At 31.4% G+C, this 21239-nt stretch overlaps 1 protein-coding gene across 3 annotated transcripts in view; it reads left to right on the forward strand.

The window, feature by feature from the left end:
- The window catches only part of LOC130441553 (collagen alpha chain CG42342-like), a 426499-nt gene that overhangs the window by 345845 nt on the left and 59415 nt on the right, over positions 1 to 21239 (forward strand). For 2 of the 3 annotated variants that reach the window (XM_056775280.1, XM_056775281.1), the window contains exons 2-5: positions 1031 to 1119; positions 2617 to 2652; positions 15939 to 15974; positions 18287 to 18358. In XM_056775280.1, coding sequence (XP_056631258.1) covers positions 1031 to 1119; positions 2617 to 2652; positions 15939 to 15974; positions 18287 to 18358 — 233 coding nt within the window. Of the gene's footprint in view, positions 1 to 1030; positions 1120 to 2616; positions 2653 to 15938; positions 15975 to 18286; positions 18359 to 18454; positions 18467 to 21239 lie in introns of all 3 variants that reach the window. The other variant, XM_056775282.1, reaches the window with a different exon arrangement.

Consider the following 21239-nt stretch of genomic DNA (forward strand, 5'->3'; position numbering starts at 1 on the left):
GTATGTACCCAGTCCAGTCATATACCGAGTGAGTTTGGAATGTGGGTTACATAAACCCGCTGACATAATTAGAAGAACGTTAAAGGTTGGTTTCTATGACATTGTCGGTTTCATGAGTGGTTTTTGTGTTAATATTTTCATAATAGATAGTTTTAAGTACACTATACTTATACTATGGTACATCTATAGTTGTTCAAAATTATCCTGATTCATATTTGTTGTCTATACTCTTAAGATTTTGAACTTTTCAAAATAAAGTTTTTTCAGTTTTTGTTCTACGAATGCAGTGTCCACTAAAAAAGGAATAGGATGCGATAACTTGAAATTATTTCCATTAAATTGAGAGAAATCTCTTCATTATTCTTCCAATGATGAAATATGAAATGATTTACTCATGAAATAAATGAATTTTGTCAATCAAGTGAGAATCAATATCGAAATAAATGTTGATAATAAAACAAAATAATTTGAATTTAGATTTTACACACTGTGATACCAATAAATATTATATTTACCCGACACTGTTTACAACACCCACTTTTTCCCCTTGTACTGAAAATTAGGAAAAAGATACTTTCATCCTTGATTATCCCTCGCTGAGAATTTACATAACGCGATTATTGCCCCATCCACTGTTTTGTTGTATTACGAACCATCATCATTTCCTCTAGTGTTTGCTCATCTTCCGCTCGCGTGCAAAATTGTCTTTGGCTTTTGTATTGCAAACAGTTAAGCAATTTACTTTCTATATAAATCACAGGAATTGTCGAGCTTGTAACGGCGATGAAAAATGTCTTTTTACTTGTTTAAATTCCCGAAAACCTCTTCCAATAAATAATTCTACGTGTAGAAACTTATAACATTTATACGTAGACTTGGGATTTAAATTATCCAATGATTTCGATAGTAAAATAAATGACCATTTGTGCTGATTTAGGAAAGCCTATTAAAAATGAACTGATAACTTTTCAAGAACAACCTACGTATAATAATAATTTTCATGATAAATATTTTGTTCTATTGTTCACAGGACCTGCAGGACCACCTGGACCACCAGGAGCACCGGGAAAAAGAGGACGCAAAGGAAAAAAAGGAGAAGCAGGAGAACCTGGTTCTCAAGTAAGTTCAAACCTTTTTTTTTCATTCAGTTTATTCATTTTGTGGATGTGTATTTGGACATTGATAGATCGGCCGAGGATTTTAGAGTTAAGTGTGTTGAATTCAGTAAAATTATATGCAGATTTCGATGGCTTCGTTTAGAACTGGTCATAAGCACTTTGTTTTCTTTGTATAAATTCAATTTATCGTATCAACACTTTCTGCGACTTTTTATTTAAAACTATCATCTAACCCACGACCATATACAAGAGGATAACTCAGCTAGTACGATTTTTTAGACAAGATGGCTGACTGGGTGACGTCACATCAGTACACTGTCAAGTGATATTCATTTCAAATGTTGTTTCATCAGTTTTTTTTGTTTGCGAATTTTGCTTCTCTATACATTGTCTGTTACAAGTTTTCTCATCAAATTTTTTTAAATTGACGCAATTATTATTATTAATTTGGATTATTATTTTTAATCCACAAAAGTCATAAAAGTTATATCTTCCTAGTTTTTTATCTTATTCGCTAACCTTTCCATTACTCCAGGTGCCAGTTTTTTTTCACAGTCTTTTCTTGCATGAAAAAAGGTATAAACTCTGTTGTAGATGCACTTGGAACACTTAAAATGCTAGTGAATTCAGGATTGATTGTCTTTTCTTAAACCTATGAAGACTCAGGCTACTTGTTTTTATGAGAAAAGATTGTATCAGATCTCTTTTGTTTTTTTTTCTGATTTTCTCGTACAGGGTGTCTCCCCTTTTCCTGTTTTCAAGAAGTGCACTTATGACTATTTCAGTACCTCTTGTGTTTAGTCATTGCATAAAACCTATATGGCTATACTAAATAGAAATATTGGGATGCTCAAACAAATTAAGTATAGCTTTATACATAAATAGGTTAGTCTAAAACTCTACGTATAATAACCAAAATACCCTGCTACGTATCGAACCAAATACTGCATGAAGATCTTACTATATCATTTATGAAAGGTGTCAACAAAACACCACGATAGAACAGAAAATCACCTAAATGTCCATAACATAACATAACATCCATCATAACCACTACTTGGAACAAACAATACCAGAAACTAAAAAAGAATGGTCCCCTGGATAGACCGTAGACTGGATAGACTACTGTAATCAAAAATAACCAACCTCGAAACGGTAGAAGCTAGGAAGGACCCATCAATGGCAATAAATAGTTCTGCCATTTAATTATTTGCGTGAGTTGTAATTTCTATACAAAATGACGAAAATAGGTACTGTATAATCGATATTTTACAATATTGAAGTCTAGTGGTTGTTATATAACTTTATACTTAGAACCCAACCATAGATTGACATGTACGAGTATGTTAACTAACCGATAATCAATAAGAAATGTATTTTTTCATGATTCATATTAATCAAATATTCGTCGCAGGTTTTTTTGTATGTTTTATATGTAAAAGATTATTGTGAAATGTTGCATATTCTATTTTTTTATTATTATTTTTTCATTTCTCAGGGGGTAGCAGGAACACCGGGCAAGAATGGTTTTCCGGTATAACATAATTTTTTTTTATTCTTTTCTTCTCCATTCTGCTGAAATCATTTTCAAAATATCATTTTTTGCTTCATTTCAAACATGTCATCATTATAGGCAATAGAAAATAATGCAAAATTACATTTATATAATGCATTTGTGTTTGAATTTTCACAAGAAAAGCCACAAAATTTGTAAGTAACAAAACTTAGCATGGATGCTCCGAATTGTACTCTTGCACCTTACGTTGTTTGTGGGCTTTACGTTTTAGGAATGTCTATGCTTCTACATGTATCTATCTCATTTTTTCCGTTCTTTATTTGCGAACAAATCGCTTCGAGCTTCCTTGTAGTTTTGTGCAGCTGCTTCGACTGCTTCCCTATTTTAGCTACTTATTTGGGGAACTTCGATTGCTCAATTGCATTATTTGAAAGATCAGAAATTGGCCTTAGAGCAGTTGGCTCTATTAATTAGTTAGTATTACAAATATACTATTAAAGTTTTAGGAGGTTATTGAGAATTTTTAGTACTTTACACTTAAGCGTTATTGAGCAGCTTTTGCTGATAAATATATGATTTTATCAAAAAAATGTTCTAATGCTGACCAAATAACAGAACTAACTAACCTTCTATTACCAATTATTGATCTTTCAGATCAGTGCTTCCCAACGTGGAGCCCACACCCCACAGGGGAGAATTTTATTGTTAAGGGAGATAATTCGAAATATAGTCAGATTCGTGTTAAACCCTTTCGCTCCGGGTCATTTGAATTCAATGCTAGATTTCGGTGCCAAATTTATTTATTAGGTTTAACCTGGCTTGACGAGATCAAAATATCAACTTGGTGTTTGGCGTTGTCAAGTAAATATCCCTGCGGGGAACCCCGAACTTAAAGTCTCGCTAAATGATACAGTTTTTCGCACCTGAACGTTTACTTATTGTGTTTCGTTAACCATTACCTGATGATAGGGATTTTATTCTAAAATCTATAAGTTTCTATTATGTTTTTTAATATTAAAAGTAATGTATATAGGGGGGCGTACGAATGTTAGAAAGGCTAAAGTTGGCGTAGCTCAAAAAAGATTGGGAAACACTGTTCCAGATGGTATAATTGGTCAATAAAAACTCTAGACATAAGGTGCTAAATCTCAGAGCATGCTTTCATGTACTAAGAAATAGAAATATTGGTAATAAATTATTAAAAACGAAACGATTCGTTGGGTGTTTACTTAACAACATTGTAGTAATATATAAATAGGAGAATTTCATTAATTCGAGCAAGATATGTGATATTATCAGCATTTTACAGAAAAATTTCAATTAGAAATATTAATAAATCAAAAAATCAACTTCTAAAATATTTAGGATTTAATTTTATCACTGAGCACACTCATGTTACTAATTACCTTCCGGAGTCTAATTAAACGAATCTTCGTCTTGGAATATGTGTTATCCCTCAAATGTAAGACATGCTTATTAATGAATTATTATTTTTAGTTCACCAGTAGCTCCAAAAGTGAGAAATAATATTAAAAAATTCAAAGAAATAATTGTTTATATTTAAATTTAAATAGGTTTCGCTGTAGGAAAACTGCGAGTTTTTCAGTAAAACATAGAACATCATCACCTTTTCTACACATAAATGTGAATATCTAAATTCAAAACCGTCTAGAAACTTGCAAATACCAATGAGCAACCTCATCTGGCATTTCTTGATTTTTTCTAAAGAAGAACTTCCACATTTCAGTATGATTTTGATTTCAACAAACATTAAGTAATTGATAGGAATTTCACAAATATCATTTTCTGCTCTTCAGTTGATTTCAGGATCGGTTCATAAAACTGGCCATTAGATGGACATACCTTGTGTGGATTATTTTGCCATGTTGCATTAGAATATTTTATTAATTTTATTTAGTTAATAGAGAAGAAAAATAGTTATTATTTTCCCATATTAAAGACAAGAGTTCTACAACATCAGTTGTTGTGCAATGTTCCATGGAGCTACCACGTTCTTCTTTTATTTCTATGTTATTCTACTTCCTAATTTGCAATTTGATTACGCCTTATGGCACCAATAGTATACGAGGTGTGTATATTAAATTAAACAAGATTGGAGCTATAAAACATAATAAACATAATAATGTTATTCAATAGTTTTATCTTCAGGAATCCAGTGAAGATATATAATTCCATGTAATTCGAAAAAAACTATTAACATCGAATTTTTGGCGAAGTTGAGCTCCAGTGTATGGATTTGTGCTTTGTTTCAAGATTATAAGAATAAAAGGTAAAAAACCAGGTTTCGTCACAAATTATCACTATATCTAATAACTTTCAGTAGTTTTTAATCACATTCAAAGTTTCAATATAAATTTTGCGAGTTTCTTGTTGGTCAAACCTGAGGATTTTATTCACCAATCGCAAAGTCAGATCGAAGAAGACTGAGAGTTCATAAATTCGAAAGAAATACTAGCAAGTGTATCTAGATGATCAATAGGAGGTCGAAATCTATGTAGCCTAGATGGTTAAGATCTAATACTTTTTATATGTTTTACGAATATGTTAAAAGAGATTTCAATAAATTACCTTAGAATTAGCAGCCGAAATTATTTGATTTGCTTTGGTGACATGTAAGTTATAATCCATGACTTCTTGTGAAAAATCGATGTTGCATTGGAATGTCAAGAGGGTCGTTTAATTACAGATTATTTTACTTTCATGCTTTATGTATTTTAGGCAATTTTTATACAATTTATCTCAAATATTCTGCTGTACAATTTCCAAAATTCTCTCTATCTATGTTTTTTGGTTGGATTTCATTGTTCTCTTTCTCTTCTGAATCTGGTTCACACATATGATCAGCAATACTATCGGTATCAGAACAGTCTATCTCGTTTTCACACATATTTTTCCAAATGCTAGATATTTGTTCATCATTCGGGTACTGTCTACGACTTATGTTGAAAGCATAAAGTACAGATGTACTACAAGAAAAAAATTTCCACTAAAGCCCTAAATGCACAACAACAAACATTAAAACAGACCTAAAATCAAGACAAGTACTGACTAATTCTTAATAACAATAATTATAAAACACAGCCTTCATTATATAAATTCAAATATATTATTTAGTTTAACCGGAAATTTTTAGTTCTACACTCAGTAAATGAAAGATGTTAACTGATGAAATATAAGTGTTGTCACGAACGTAGTCATCCATTAGCATAACTTTGAATTGTACACTTAGAGAACACTGTAGCAAAGTTACTTTGAACCATTATGAGTTATTTTGTTATTATTTTGTATGTTGAAAAATAGTTTTTGCAAATTCGCTACAATATGCTTTCGATGCTTTCAATTTTAGATTATATATGGGTGGAGATAAATTTGGTTTTCGCCAATTTGATCATTTTCAATTGGTTGAACAATTTTGAATATTATTTCCTAATCCTCAGTTTCCATATTTGTGTCTTTGGTGCTCATTTTTTATTTAAATACTCTTAGAAACCGAATTTCTACATATATTTGCTTCATTCCTATTTACGTTTGTGAGTGATACATTGAGAGGCACACATATCAAGAAGCTGAACATTTTTTAGCGAATGTTATATGTATATGGCCATTTTAATGTCAAATCCAGTAGTTAGAGGAATAGAGTCTTCGATAGGAGATATTTCGTGGAAATTGTCGTATGTCGAACGTTGAGTGCTCCTTGAAAACATCTGATTCTGAAGATATAAAATAGAGACTCTCAATCTCGAGATTAACAAGTAGGAAATGGGTAGAAGAAAGAATACATACAATTCCAATCGTATACCTCAGATAAAATATGATATAAAAAATAAAGAATGAAGAGTTATTTGTGGTTATTCTTAATGGTTACAATTTTTTAACCAGAAACCTATTATATGATGACTGCTAATTGAAATGGAATCGTCAATATGTGAATTTAGTATAATCTTCATTCAAATTCGATTATTGATTAATACACAAACGACAGTTATAGCAATAATGATTCAATTAATCTGTTGTTGTATGACTTTTGTATCCCTTGTATGATTCAACGCATTGAAAAATGTGATTTGAATTATCTCTGATCTTCGATGGAACTACGAAATTGAAATGATGTGGGCAAAGTCAATTAAACTCTAGTAATCGATTGGTGATTGGGCAGGATATTAAAGAGGAAGCGACTACAACCCACTAGTTTGTTCATTATAGAGAAGAGTATTAGTAAATTTGCGAATATATAAACTACAAATAGATTCTATGCCAGAACTGTTGCAACTTTTTGATTATATTCGACATACTAATGACTAAAATTAACAAAAACGAGGAAATTTCAAATAAAAAACATTTTCTTAAACTGGATAGCACACATGTACGTGTGCAAGCAATGGGAATTAATTGAAAATCGTTTTTATTATTCATGGTATCCCATAAACCACTTTACTGCCTATATGGACGTACACAAGTATTTTTCCAATGAGAAAATGCACGACTACATATTGTACATTGATCTATGAATATTTTCCAAAAAGCTCTTCTTCTTATCGTGTCTTTTAAGGCCCCCCTGACATTAGAAATCACAACGCGAATGTATCTCTTGCTTCAGCTACTCTAAACACTTGTTCCATGCTTCCATTCCCGGATGTTCCTCAACTAGGAGATTTATTCTTTACCTAAGCCTTTGCGGACCTATATTTTGCTCTTCGTCATATGTTGTAGAATCCCTTCACGATTTTTACTAAGGACATAATACAGGTTTGACAGACAAAAGTGCACGAAATACTTTTGCCCTGTTTAAGACTGCTTCGTTTTCTTATATAGCTACCCATGGTATTCTTAGCATTCATCTGTTCAACCACATTTCAAATGCTTCTATACAGTTGATTGTGGTGGCCTTTAGTGTCCAGACTCCAGCTCCGTACAACAGCACACATCAAATATAATATTTAACCATTTTTTGTCTTCAGTTCAGACTATCGTTACAAAACAGTGATGATATTTATCTGTAGTGATCTGTTGAGGTATAGCTGCCGGCTACAGACCATAAAGTTTGACTAAACAACATTTGTATTCAATCCCAATGCCTGCTAATCATCACCATAACGAATTCTGTTAATTACTCCATGGTCCCATTCAAGAAGCTAAACTGATTAAAATCACATCTAGGAGCATGTGTAACATATGTATCAGCACATCCTCTCAGATCCTTTGGTACAGTTAATCTATGAAGTTAAAGTTGATGGGATTCTGAAGCCAAAAGCAGACATCGATCACTTTTTATTGATGCCTGAGCATGTACAGGTTAATTGTTAATAAAATTTCTTACAAGTGTTTTTCTAAGGTTATTCCAGAAGGTACAAGAATAATATTAATGTTTAAGTTAATTATGTCTGTTTGCAGTTGTTTAAATGAGATATTTCAAATTTATTCCTCTTTCTTGTCCCAAGAACACAGATCTAACTTCCTACTCTAATTAATGACCTTTGAATTTCGTACATTTATTTTTTTGTACGAACCTACAAATTATATACCGAAAATTATTGTTTTCATTTATTTTCTTGGAAGTGTAGCGTGCAGTATCTAATTTAAAATATTTATGTTGTGACACAAACAATCTGTTGCAGGGCCAGACTGGGGTGCGCGGATTTCCGGGATTTCCGGTTTGTTTCATTTATTTGTTACGGTGGTGGTGAAAGTCTAACCAATGTGAAACTCATTCTACGATTATTAACAACTAAATAATAACTTTGGTGTGGATTGTGCAGCCATATACAGGAATCATATTTGCTGGAATCATTTTAATGCGATTAGTGAATCATAATCATAATAAATTTGTTTTCAAATGAATAGAGTAACTTTTTGTATTAATTAATGATATAGCAAAGCATTGCTTAAATAAGTATTATATCAATTAATCGAGACTCCAAAAGAATATATTTCGATCTTCGCAAAACGCGTAATATTATTTTTTGCAATTATTTTAGTACAATAAGTAAGTTTGTATTAGCTTCTTATCCTCATTTTACCTTTCAATTACAAAATATTTGGTAATGAGAGTGATTAGCTAATTTAAAAATACTACTTACTAAAATAAAACAAAACTTAGAAAAAACAGAAACTAATATGTTGAAACATTTTGAAATAATTATTTGCTATCCTCAATTATTGATATTTGTTTTATTATCCCCCTAAATATAACAGTAAATAGACTTTTATTCATTTTTACGTGTTCGATTTTCATGTTTTGTTTATGTACTACATTCATTAAAAAATAATTTTTCATGTTTACGCTAACAATACACCAACACATACAATTGCACTGTCTGACGCGTGTTTTGTTAACCAATCTCCAGAGATTAAAAATAAACTAAAACTTATTAAATTTTCCCAGCAATGAACATCTCGATGCGAAAAAACTTCCAGCTGGAAAAATATTATCACATTCATTCCCTTACTCATAACTTATAGAGTGGACTGTAAGGAATAGTCTCATTGTCCCTATTCAATGTTTTATATAATATGGTGCTCTTTAAACTGGATATTAACAGACCTCTTAGTTTTCTCAACATCCTTCTTGTCACTATCATTACAGCTGATTTTCCAAATCAGATACGGAGATTATCCGACAATTTTTTTAATGTATTATTGGATTTATAAACTAATTTCAAATCTATTCTCTTGAATATGTTTTCTTATCCTTTTATTTAAACAGGATTAAAAGGTATCAGAGCGATTGATTTCTGTTTTGTTTTGTTTCTTGAAAGAAAGAGGTTTCACAAAGATATTTCTTAAACCTATGATGGTTAAAAAACTTATCTTCAATTTTCTTATCTTTAGCGTTAAATATAGCCACATTTTCAATAAAAGTAGTTTCCTTATTATATCTTCCAATATAAGTGGAAAATTGATCAAACAATTAACCAGGATGTACCTGCATTAACGGCGTTTTGCCTAAGTACATCAAATCCTAACTTATTCTTATTTTTAATCACTAAGGTTTCTAAAAATGATAGCTGCCCATTATTTTCCATTTCAGGATTGAATTTCAAAGATCACTGTAGGAAAATATGATGAAAAAAATAAGGTGAATTAATTTGGAACCCGTTTCAATCTGCTTCTATATCTGCTTTAGTGCGATTATGTTTTCTTGAAATATAGATCTTGAATTATCAGTGATCAATGTTGCTTAAACTTGGAAAAAGTGCCAACGAATCTACAAAATGTTAAAAAGTGCCTATAGTGACAATATAGGAACATTAAACACTGATATTTTGATTTAAAAGTGGAAATGTCTTATTTAGAAACAACTGTTATAAATCAAAAACAAAAAAAGTGGAAATTTTCATTCAAACTGGCGAAAGAAGTATTTTACGAAACGATATGTGAAAAAGGCTCCACTGCTTTGTTCTGCAACATGACTACAAATCGTGCTGCAAGTATCAAAAGGGAAACGTTTTCAGAACATTTTAGAAATTGGAAAGTTAGGTTCAATGAAAGCCATTCCGAAAAAAAAACATGCTAAAATGTTCGGTACAAGGACACTAATTTAAATTAGATGTTAGCTTTTTAATCAAATAAATTACAATATCTTATGACCATACCTCGTATAATACCCCTTAGTCGAATTAATACTATAGAACATATTCTTCTTAATTCTATATTCTGAACAACAAAGGATGAACGAAAATGTAGAATAGACTGTTTATCTCATTTGAACAAACGCTGAAAATGAGGAAAGAAGAAATCATTAAGCATACAAAACACGTATCTAAAATCTTGTTTAGAAATATCTAATTTTAGCGTCTATTGAACATCCTGAGAAACTCAACTAGTTAAAAGGAGCTTTGTTGGATTAAACATATGACAATAACTGATAAGTTCGAAAATACTAGAATAGACCCAGTCATCTTTGTTGTACTTCCATTTCTGCTAAAGTATTTTCTTTATTTCGTCAGCTTTTCGCTGTTGATTCAATCCATTTTCTTCTTACTCTTCATTTTTTTTGTTCACCTGCTTCCATTATTTTCCTGGTCAAATCATTCTCATCGCATTTCTATTCCAATATTGAACCAATCTTTTCAAGAACTTTTCTACCTTTTGATGTTCTAATAAAATTCATCTCTTTTATTTTTATGTATTGTCCATTCCTTTCATAAATATTTTCCATGTGGAATGCATCAGTATTGTTTTAAATCAAGTCTACTGCAACATTTCTATTTTATATAAGGGACTACACAAAAATAAGATTGAGGAAATTATGAGTTCTGGAGAATTTTTCAGATCGTGGTGGAGTTTCCTCTTTGGAAAGCAAATCACATAAATAGAGTACCATTTTATTGAGTCACATGAAATTATATACCCCAATAATGGTGAGAAAGTTTGATTAGGAGCTTTAATTATTAAGAATTATTATTGGATATATATCACAACTCTGTATAATAGTTAAACATTAATTGGATACTCAATCTCCTTTAACCAATCCTGCGTCGAAATAGTCAAGTTTTCTTGACTTTTTCTTACTAAAAATGACATAATTTATAAAATTATTATTATGATAGAATAAACATTGAAATTGATGCAAATAATTTCCTGTTATTGGTTGCATAATGGAATTATTAAAATAAACATAAAAGTTTTTAATATACCGAAGTCTTAAATTTAGTTACAGACATTAATGTATTTATTGCAATTAATTTTCAATAGAATATGATATAAGTTGAGAAATAGAGAAGTTTGGAATTAGATTCATAAAGTTTGATGACAATTTTTTGCAAACATAATCTACAGAATAACAGAACTAAAGCGAAATATCTGGGGACACTGCAATGCTCTCGCCAGATCGTGCAAGAAAAAGCTGTACTGTATATATAACTATACTGTAATCAATGTATTCTATTTGAACATAAAATATTTTTAATATTAATGTGGTAACTATAAGATGTTGTTAGATTATCTAATTACGTAATATCTTAAGACAGAAAATCCCTTAAGTAGGGACTGAATAGATCAACCGACTTGGTATTACATGGATCTCACAACTTTTCACGGTAGAAGAACTGAGTTGCGAGTTACTATAACAACAACAATATAATTCATGCGAAATTATTTTATTTTCGATGCGTAAGCTAAAATTTATTGTTTGACCTTAGAGAAATAGACTGCAGATCAAATTATATACAGAAAATCATAGCGTACTACACTTATTATAAAAAATGATTGAAGTTGTATGATTCTACTCCACATCCAAACTTTGTTTAGTAATTACCAGAAAAATAGTTGTGTGTTGTTCTAAGGTTTGTAAACTTTCTCACAAAATAGCGTTTTTCAACTAACTTAATTAGTTTGAAATTGACAAAACAAACAAAAGGTAGACACTAAAAGATATTCCATCTTTCAATTTTAAGTAATCAACCTTCTTTTTTTCATCGTAACTCATCAACTAACATCATATGTAATGAGCTTTTATCCCATAGTAAAAGATAGACCAAGATATTTGACTCAACGGGTTTACTCAATATACCTGTTAATGTTTTCCAGATCATCGATAAGAATTTTAAATGGGTGAATCATAAAACTATTCGGGTCAAATACAAAATTTTCGATAATAAGCCAAAAAAATATTGGGGAAACAATAAAGTATCTGAAAACTTTTACTGAAGATGATACGGTTCGTATTTTTTGTGATGTTAAAAATTATATCATCTAAATGACACAAACTATACTTTAGAATAATTTCAGACTGAAATGTTTTTATTTTGTCTCCACTTTGTTTTCCTTTCCATTACTCAATTGACAAAGTGAATCTAACTATTTATCAAAGTAAATCAAATTATGGTTGCCTTTAATTTTATTAACAATCCTTAATATAATCTATCGCAAATTACGTTCTACAAAGAACGAGATTTAATAGGAAACTTGTATAGGGGACATGTTTGTTAAATTTGTGGTCTTTAGAAGTCTTTAAATAAATACGAGGCAAATCCAGAAAGTTATTCTGAAACGAAAAGGATTCATATTTTCAGTAACGTATTAAACTAAACAAGATCATCGTGGAAGAGGGATAGTCGTCCTCTACGCTTTTCATTATCACTTTCGGAAAACTGCCTACACTAGCGACGCAACATTTGGTTACTGACGTGATGTTCAGTCCATAGACACACCTCGTAAATTCACTCTCTAAATTTATTCTCTAACATAAGAAGTTTAACAATAAAGACAATTGCAAATATTACCTGGATTTTTAGCGAATGATTTCAGCTTAGTAGCGCTTGGTGTAAAAGTTGAAATATGTCGTTAATATCGACAAAAAATATGATATTTTAACAATCCTTGGACCAAAGCTATTATATTAGTGACAACTGATATGGATTAAAACGACAATCAGGTACAATTATTTGCACTTTCCATTTCTCTATGATACGAGTAATCGTTTAAAAGCTACCTTCACTAAAGATACCCTAATTTTACAGCAGTCTACCTGATATTACCTACTAAGCATTTTTTTCCACTGTACTTCCTTTGTCTCGTTTTCCCATTGTTCTAGCTACGTTCTTAGAGTTTTTCTCTGGCTCTCCTTTTTCTTATATTTTGTTTGTTCTCAGTGTTTTCATGAATGTAGCTTCTTTCGTTATAATAAAGTTTATTGGTGGGATTCCCGTTATTACCTGCAGGTTTTTCTAAATACTGACGCTAAACGCAGATGTATGTACCTCTGTGATCGATTCAGTATTGTATTGGTTCTTCTTGTAACGACAGCCTTCTTCCACACAGGTGTTCCGTACAAAATCCTCATTAATTTTGAAATTTTCTTCTCTGTCTTTTGTGCTATATATTCAATGAGTTTTTGGAAGGTAGTCAACTAGGATTCCTAAGTGTTTGATGATGTAAGGGGGGACTATTCTATCCCCTTTCGTCGGCGATTGCAATGGTTGTAGAATCTCTTGTCAATTCCAGGCTAAGGACATTGTCTGATAATCGTTTCATAATGGGCCTAGTACTGAACCCCGAGGAACATCTGAGCCCACTTCAAGTGTTTCCTTATTCTCTAGGACTATCTTTCTTGACTTGAAGTAACTAGATACTAAGTCGACCAAGTATTTAAAGATGCTTTTTTATCGATTTATGATCAATTTGTGACTAGAAGTATTGAAAGGATATTGCACGTCTATTGCTGCTAGTACACAGCATTTCATTTTGAATTACCTGATCGCTTGTAATACCCACAGTGCTGCATCGACAGTGGATTTGCCTTTGCAGAAACCAAACTGGTATTTGTGTAATCCGTCTTTCAATTCTATCTCTCTGGTTAGTTTTTTTCTGATCAGTTATCAGAGTTGGAATCAATTTTTGGGATCAAGATGACCTTGGTAAGCTTCCATCTATCGGGAAAAGATTCTTTTGACAGTGAATAGTTCATGATGTCTTTGATCCAGTTTTGTGCGCAGTTTGCTAGTATCTTTATAGTGTACTGGTGCTTTACCATTTTGGATACTTCCAACTAAGTTGGTTATCTCTTGGACTGTAAACGGCTAGAAGTTGCTTTGTGTATTTTCGTGTGACCATTTTTTCGCTTTGGTTGGAAACAGTTCTATGATAATTTTACTTCGTCATATTTCCTCTTTACTAGTTATGAACCATTTCCATAGTTTTCAAAGTAATTTATCTTTTTAACGTTAATGTTTTCTTAATTTTTCTCAAAATACGAATACGTCTGTCATATCTAAACAGCATCCCAATTTCTTAAAAACTTTAGAGCATTGTGATATAAGTCTAATGGAAGTTCTACATGGAAGTTCGTCCTTCATCATGAGGTGCTAATCCTGTTTTTACATTGAATTGTCGTTGAGTGGAGATTACTCCGTATTTCGGTTCAGTACTACAACTACTACATACTAATAATTCACATTTTCATATTGTGTTAAGTTCCAAGTGATATGATCTGAAAACCATATACTAATACTGTCTCAAATTGCCTTCATTTTATGGATTGAAAAAATATGACGTTCACTTCCCCACTGGTCAAAATTGCCTGAATATTCAGAATTCTGCTAGTTATAATTTAGATAACGAAGTGGTGATACAGTCATCATTCCTTCAGATAAGTTAAAGTTCGAACAACATTGGCAACGTTTTGTCTCCAAATTATGAACCGAAATTTATTGCTGAAATCGAAATAAGAAATGTGAATTGTCTAATTAACATGATTTATACAAGAAACACGACTCGGCAAATGTCAAGTTTTTAATCAGTACCAGAATGATCGCCACATTCATTAGATTTATCGTGTAACTATTTCTTTTTATGATCACGCCTGAAACGAACTCATTGTGTTGTTAACTAACTGAATATGAAGAGGAGAATGAGCAATCGTTTTTAAGAGCCTACAGAAAGTATACTTTAAAACAATGCTGATTAAATTTATACGTATGTAGGTATCTAAAAGATAAATTACGAAAACCAGTCACGGACTTTGCTTCTGCAGATGTCTTTGTTGCTTTTTTATTTCCGAGAATATATAAATAAATTTCGCTATATTGAAGTTTTGAAAACGAATTCCATCATCATATGACAGATATTAGACATCTGCATCTTTGCTCTCATTCATTACCTAACATGCACTATTAACAATTACATAAATCTATTAACTCTGCTTTCTGGTATTTAATCAGTGGAGAGGAAATTGTCACATTTACGGGCTATTTCACAATAATTTATATTTTCCAGATCTTCAAGAGCAAATTTTTAAGAAAAATGAAACATAACAGAAAATTAGAAGGAAATGTACATACGTATAGTATAATAGTGGCATGTTCAAAGCTCCGCAAAATTTTGATTACTTCGATATTTACATATATAATCCTTCTGCCGTGCCAATTTTTTGAGGAAGACTTACAGATACTTCTGTTACTGATGAAATAATAACACTGAATACGATTTCTATTTATTTAACTTTGTAGTCTTCCAAAAATAATTGTTAGCTTAAGTGAAATTTATGAATAACCAAGAAATACTTAATTTTTAAAAGAAGAGCTTAAACTATAATTAGAAATTCTACATCCCGAAAAATTAGAACGAAAAAAACTACATACAGATGTATGTCCTTCTATGGGGAATCTGTTGATAACAGCTACTGATACAATTCTGTCTCAAGCAGAAAGTATCGACAAAAAATTAATGTCGTCGATGAAATTTGCTTTGGATGTGAATAATATAGGATAGCCATTTGTGACAATTCACCTTTCCATAATTATCAAAGAAATGATACAATTTGTTCCTCAATTCTATTTTTTCAGGGGCCCATTGGACTTGACGGACCTAAAGGCGAACCAGTGAGTATTATTTCATGAATTATATTATTCTATAAATAAGGTTATTTTCTAATGGATTGATAAAAAACTGTTGAGTAGGGAAAAAATAATTTCGTTTTTTTTTATAATTTATTTTTTAATATAGTCTCCATATAGGATACACAATATTTTTCTTTTTCATGCGTCTCGACAGATTTTTCAACATCTGCAAACTGTACTGAATCTGGTACCACACATATGACTTTTATATCTAAATAAAATTGTTCACTTCTTAACACGCAAATGCTCCTGAAGTTTTGATATAATCGAAATAATCCTATAATGGCTGGTGGCCAAATCTAAATAATATGGCAAAAACTCAACTAATTTCTGTCTGAGTTATTACGGTAATTGCTTTAGCGAATATGTAAGTGGGTGTATTCTCCTGATGCAAGAAAACATCTTCAATTTATCCCGGCGTTTTTATTTTATTATTGTAATTTTGAAACTAAACTAGCATAGTTAGTACGTGTAATGTGGCTCCATTCTCCAAATAATTTGCCTTCAATATCCCAAAAGAGGACTAACATTACCTTCCCTGCTGAAAGTTCTATATACAATATTTTTGGCAAGAGAGTCTCGATGTTTCTACTCTTCACTTTGCATTGAGTTCTCTAAATCTTAGTAATGGATTCTTCACTAATCCATTGTTATTAATCTTATAAAAAACTTTCTTTGTTTTATTAACACTGTGTTAACAGACTATTGCAAATGACTTTTCAAATTTGTTACTGCGTATCTGTACCTTTTTCATTTATGTACTTAATATATTTTATATGAAAGACCACTATATTTAAATATCTGTCTAATAGTTAAACATTCATGTTTCAATACATGTGGTAATGGTTGTGAATGCTTCCCCGGCGTGTTCGTTTGTATAATCTGTCTAATACATTCCAAATTACGTCATAACCTTTTTACTACGTTATGTAATACTATGGGTGAATGAATCCCCCTGATGTATCCACCAAATCTTTTTGAATTTGCGGTAAGGGTAAATTTTTTTTAAAAAAAAAAGGTGCTTCAACCTACTTTAATACTTAGGTGTGACTGTTTCGATACCGGCTTCTACTGAAAGCACGTTGCAAGAGGTTAAAACTTCTTAGAGTTTATACATAATAGGTTAGAATTTGAAGGGATGATAAATAATAGTTTTGAATCATGCTTTAGTACAGGAACTTACCATTGATCTCTAGTTTCATTGGAATATTTAGTAGATTCAAAAAAGAAGATTGTTCTGGTATTATCATTTATTGATAAAAATTGGGTATATCGATACATCTTTCAATACATATAGCATTGGTTGTTAACGCATCCTCTGTATGTTTTTCTGAAGAAAATTAAGACATTCCAACTTACTATGTCATGTGATATTGTAGATGTATGTTGGTACTGCAAATTCCCCTGATGTATCCACTAAATCTTTTTGAATTTCCGTTGAGAGTAAATTTTTTAAAACGGAATAAGTGGAACAATCTACTTTGATACAGAGATGTGACTGTTTCGAATTTAGGCCTCTACTGAGAGCACGTTGCAAGAGTTTAAAACTTGTCAAAGTGGATACATAATAGGTTAGAATTGTTTTGAATCGACCATTGATCTCCATGTTCATTGGAAAATTTACAAGGTTCAAAAAAGATGTTCCTCGAATTATCATTTATTGATAAGAATTGGGGTACAACGATACACTTTTGTATCTTTCATATTACAGTCCAATAGAATGATAATTCAAATTATTGTCCAAAAGATGAGCTGGGAGATTGCGCAATAAATTTAAAGTATTTATACTTCAAAAATATTGCATTCCTCTCAAGGGTGAAAAACATTTGGAAACCCAATAATTTTTTGATAATAGCTTAATATCATAAAAAATTTCCAAACAAAATATCAATTCTGGGATTTTCTCCATAGCTGTTAACCTAAGATAATTTCAATTTCAGTTTGTGCAATCCTCATTTCGAAAAAATTAGTGGTAAATTTGTGTAAACACAGATATTCTTGATTATTGAGAGAAATTGAGTTTTCATTACGTTACAATATAAAAATATATTGATTTTTAAGGCTTCCCTTTCTGGGAAATTCATGTACAACTTTAGTTCTTTCCTATTTTATACTATCATTTCATATTTCTTGGACATATTGTAATGATATTGGTGATTTTCTTTGTATATGGCAATTACCATTTTGTCTTAACTCCTTCCCAGTATTTTGGATTGAGTCATACTTATGTATCAATGGTACTAATAGTATTATTAGTATATGTAATACTAATAGTATTATATATTATATTTTAGGGCAGACCTGGGGAAAAGGGACAAAAAGGTCAAACAGGAAGCGCAGGAATAGACGTTCTTCAAGCTGTTAAGGTATGTTTCAATGTACAATAATCAAAAACAAAAAATGTACACAAACAATTAGAAAGTGGCTTTGTTTTCAAATATTTTTTGTTTCTTCTAATCTAGCTGCCTGGCAGGGTAAGTACTCGTCTTCCTGAGCGTAGAACATCTTTTTTCGTTTTTATGTTGCAATTGTGGATAATAGTTATCGTACAATAATTGTTGATATACTTTTCTAAAAGTTTCAAATTAATTATATACGCAGAAACAAATAATCTTATGAGATGATTTCAATTCAAATACGTGTATTTTTGAAACTGAGACTTTTAGTATACCCCATTTCCTTTGTGTAGTTTTTTTTATAGTTACTACAATGAAAGCACTAATAAATAAATCTGTCATACCATTTGTATAAAATATATTGTTCAAAACTGAACCTTTTTAACATACAGGGTGGCGCTATTTCAGGAAAGGTCAAATAATACGGCACTCCATTATCGCGTATGCAACATTTAGACTCATGTTATAACTTGAATGAAGATCATTTTTTAATGAATTTAATGTTCTTTTAATGTTAGCTTGAGAGGATTTTGAAATAATTTTTTAAAAGCCAGGGAGAAAGTCCAAATTGCCATTGCGGGTGGAACAAATTTGCTCCAAACACTCCTGATCATAAAAAACTATAAATCTGTTGATTGTAATACATTTAATATTTTATTCCTTCATATACCATAAGATGTTAAAGTAACCTTGATCATACAATAAAAACTTTGAAGAAAACAGAACTAAACAAGTAACTATTCACTTTTGACCAAATCGCGGGTGCAACCAGTTTTAATTGATGTGAACATAAACGTCAACTTGACTCATATACGAAGGTTGCTACTTCAGTTTTGAGATAAATAAATGAAAACAAATATTTATAATTGGATATGGCTTTATCGTTTTCTCAAAATATTTTTCATTAAGATCAATACACTTTTGAATGCATTTGAACCAGTTGTCGAAGTATTTTTTCCATAACGATTGGAGTAACTCCAAAATATGTGAAGAAAAACGTTGACATCGCAATTTATTGCGGGAATAACAAGAAATCATTCAAAAACGTTTTTCTTTGAATTGATGTATGAGAGCTCGCATTGTTGTGCTGGAGAATGCGATTGGTGTCCCTGATTTTTTCTTCTGTTAAACAAATGCTGGTGTACCATTCAGAATTGAACATTCTACATTGGTTCTACATTCTACGAAAAAACTGGCGATCATTTGCTTCGGAATGATCCATGCGCGAAAAACTTTTGATGTATTTGGTTTGTCTTGAAAGACCCATATAGTCTGTTATCACTTAGCTTCTAATTCATTTGCATAGATCCATGATTCGACGCCTGTCGCCTGTCGCAATTTCATAGACATCTTTTGAAGTACTGCAATTGAATTTTTTCAGTATTCCTTTGCACCAATCGACACGATCATTTTTTGAGCGATTGTCAAATTATGCGCCATCTAGCGCCAACAAATCTTTTTGACAGCCAAATGTTCTCGAAATATTGAATTTAAGGGATTATAACTAATACCTAAGTATGCCTTAATCTCACGGTATGTCACATAACATTTTTGCCAGATCAGTTTACTCACAGCATCAATGTTTTCTTGCACATCAGCAAAACACGGTTGCACAAGATGATGCTATTATTCATCACTAATTAGTACACTTTTATGTCACTATAAAGTTAGGACAAAAGGATTTACATTTGCCATCCGTTCGGAATCCCATTACTAGAATAAAATATAAGCAGTGAGTTAGGTTAGGTTGAATAGATGCGGCGGGCTTGTAAGCGAACTCCGCACTGATGCCAAAATAGGCCCATTATGAGTTTGTTTTGGAATTGATGACCGAGGGTCGTCATATTCTTTCTACTTAGTGCAATGCCCTCACTGAACATTGCGCCGTTTCATCTTCACACTTATTTCCTAGCTTTCTACTTCAGTCGCTTTAACAGAAAAGTGTATTCTCCTGCATTTGAGTCTATGGGCTGATTGGGGTATAACAATGAAATCCTCAAGTAGAAGGATATTGGAGCTCGTACTTTCATTATATCTTTGCCCTCAATTATGGAACTCAAGTGGAAAAGATCCCTGAGAATTAATTCGACTAAGTATTTCAGATTATTGAATGTTCAGCCATTAGTTCTACTTAGTATATACTATGAGCCTTCGGGAGTCTGAAGGAGATCTCTATTCCAAAATATCTGCAATATCCCTTGCGTATTCCATATTCTTCGATCAATATGTGAATTGTTTGAGATGTGGGGGTTGATCGGCGATGGAATAGATTAATATAGTTTTTCAAAATTTAATAAATTATGGAGTCCGTTTTTTCTGGAGATGTTATTTCTGGTTAGATTTCCTGAGCCTAAGTCCTGATATTTTAGCATATTCTTTTGTGTAGTATATCTATAGAGGGGAGAAAGTGAAGTATGTTCAGGGCAATGTGGATTTTATCAAAGACTCTCCAGCTTACCTGGTAAATTGGATTAGAAATATGCGATGTATACACAATTTTAGGAGGAAGAGAGTCCATTTTCTACCGATAGCCTCTATGCAATCATTGGAAGCAATGTTAACCTTTCTAACATCATCGTCCCAGGGGAATTTTCATCAAATGTAGGTCCTAGTTACTTAGTGCTACCGATAATATAGGTACCATTGAACTGAAGAGAAAGAAGATTTGAAATTTCGTATTTTCCAGTATCTAAGTTTGATTTAAGTTGGATAGAAAAAGTATTAACAATTAACAAAGTAAAATTAGACTTGAAAATAAATTTAGATGTTTTGAATACACTATAAATCCTGAAGCGAATATTCAAGCTATTACAAATAAAATGATAATCTGATAATAAAGATTCGCAGTTTG

This window comes from Diorhabda sublineata, chromosome 3 (genome assembly GCF_026230105.1).
Source record: "Diorhabda sublineata isolate icDioSubl1.1 chromosome 3, icDioSubl1.1, whole genome shotgun sequence".
Classification (NCBI taxonomy): domain Eukaryota; kingdom Metazoa; phylum Arthropoda; class Insecta; order Coleoptera; family Chrysomelidae; genus Diorhabda; species Diorhabda sublineata.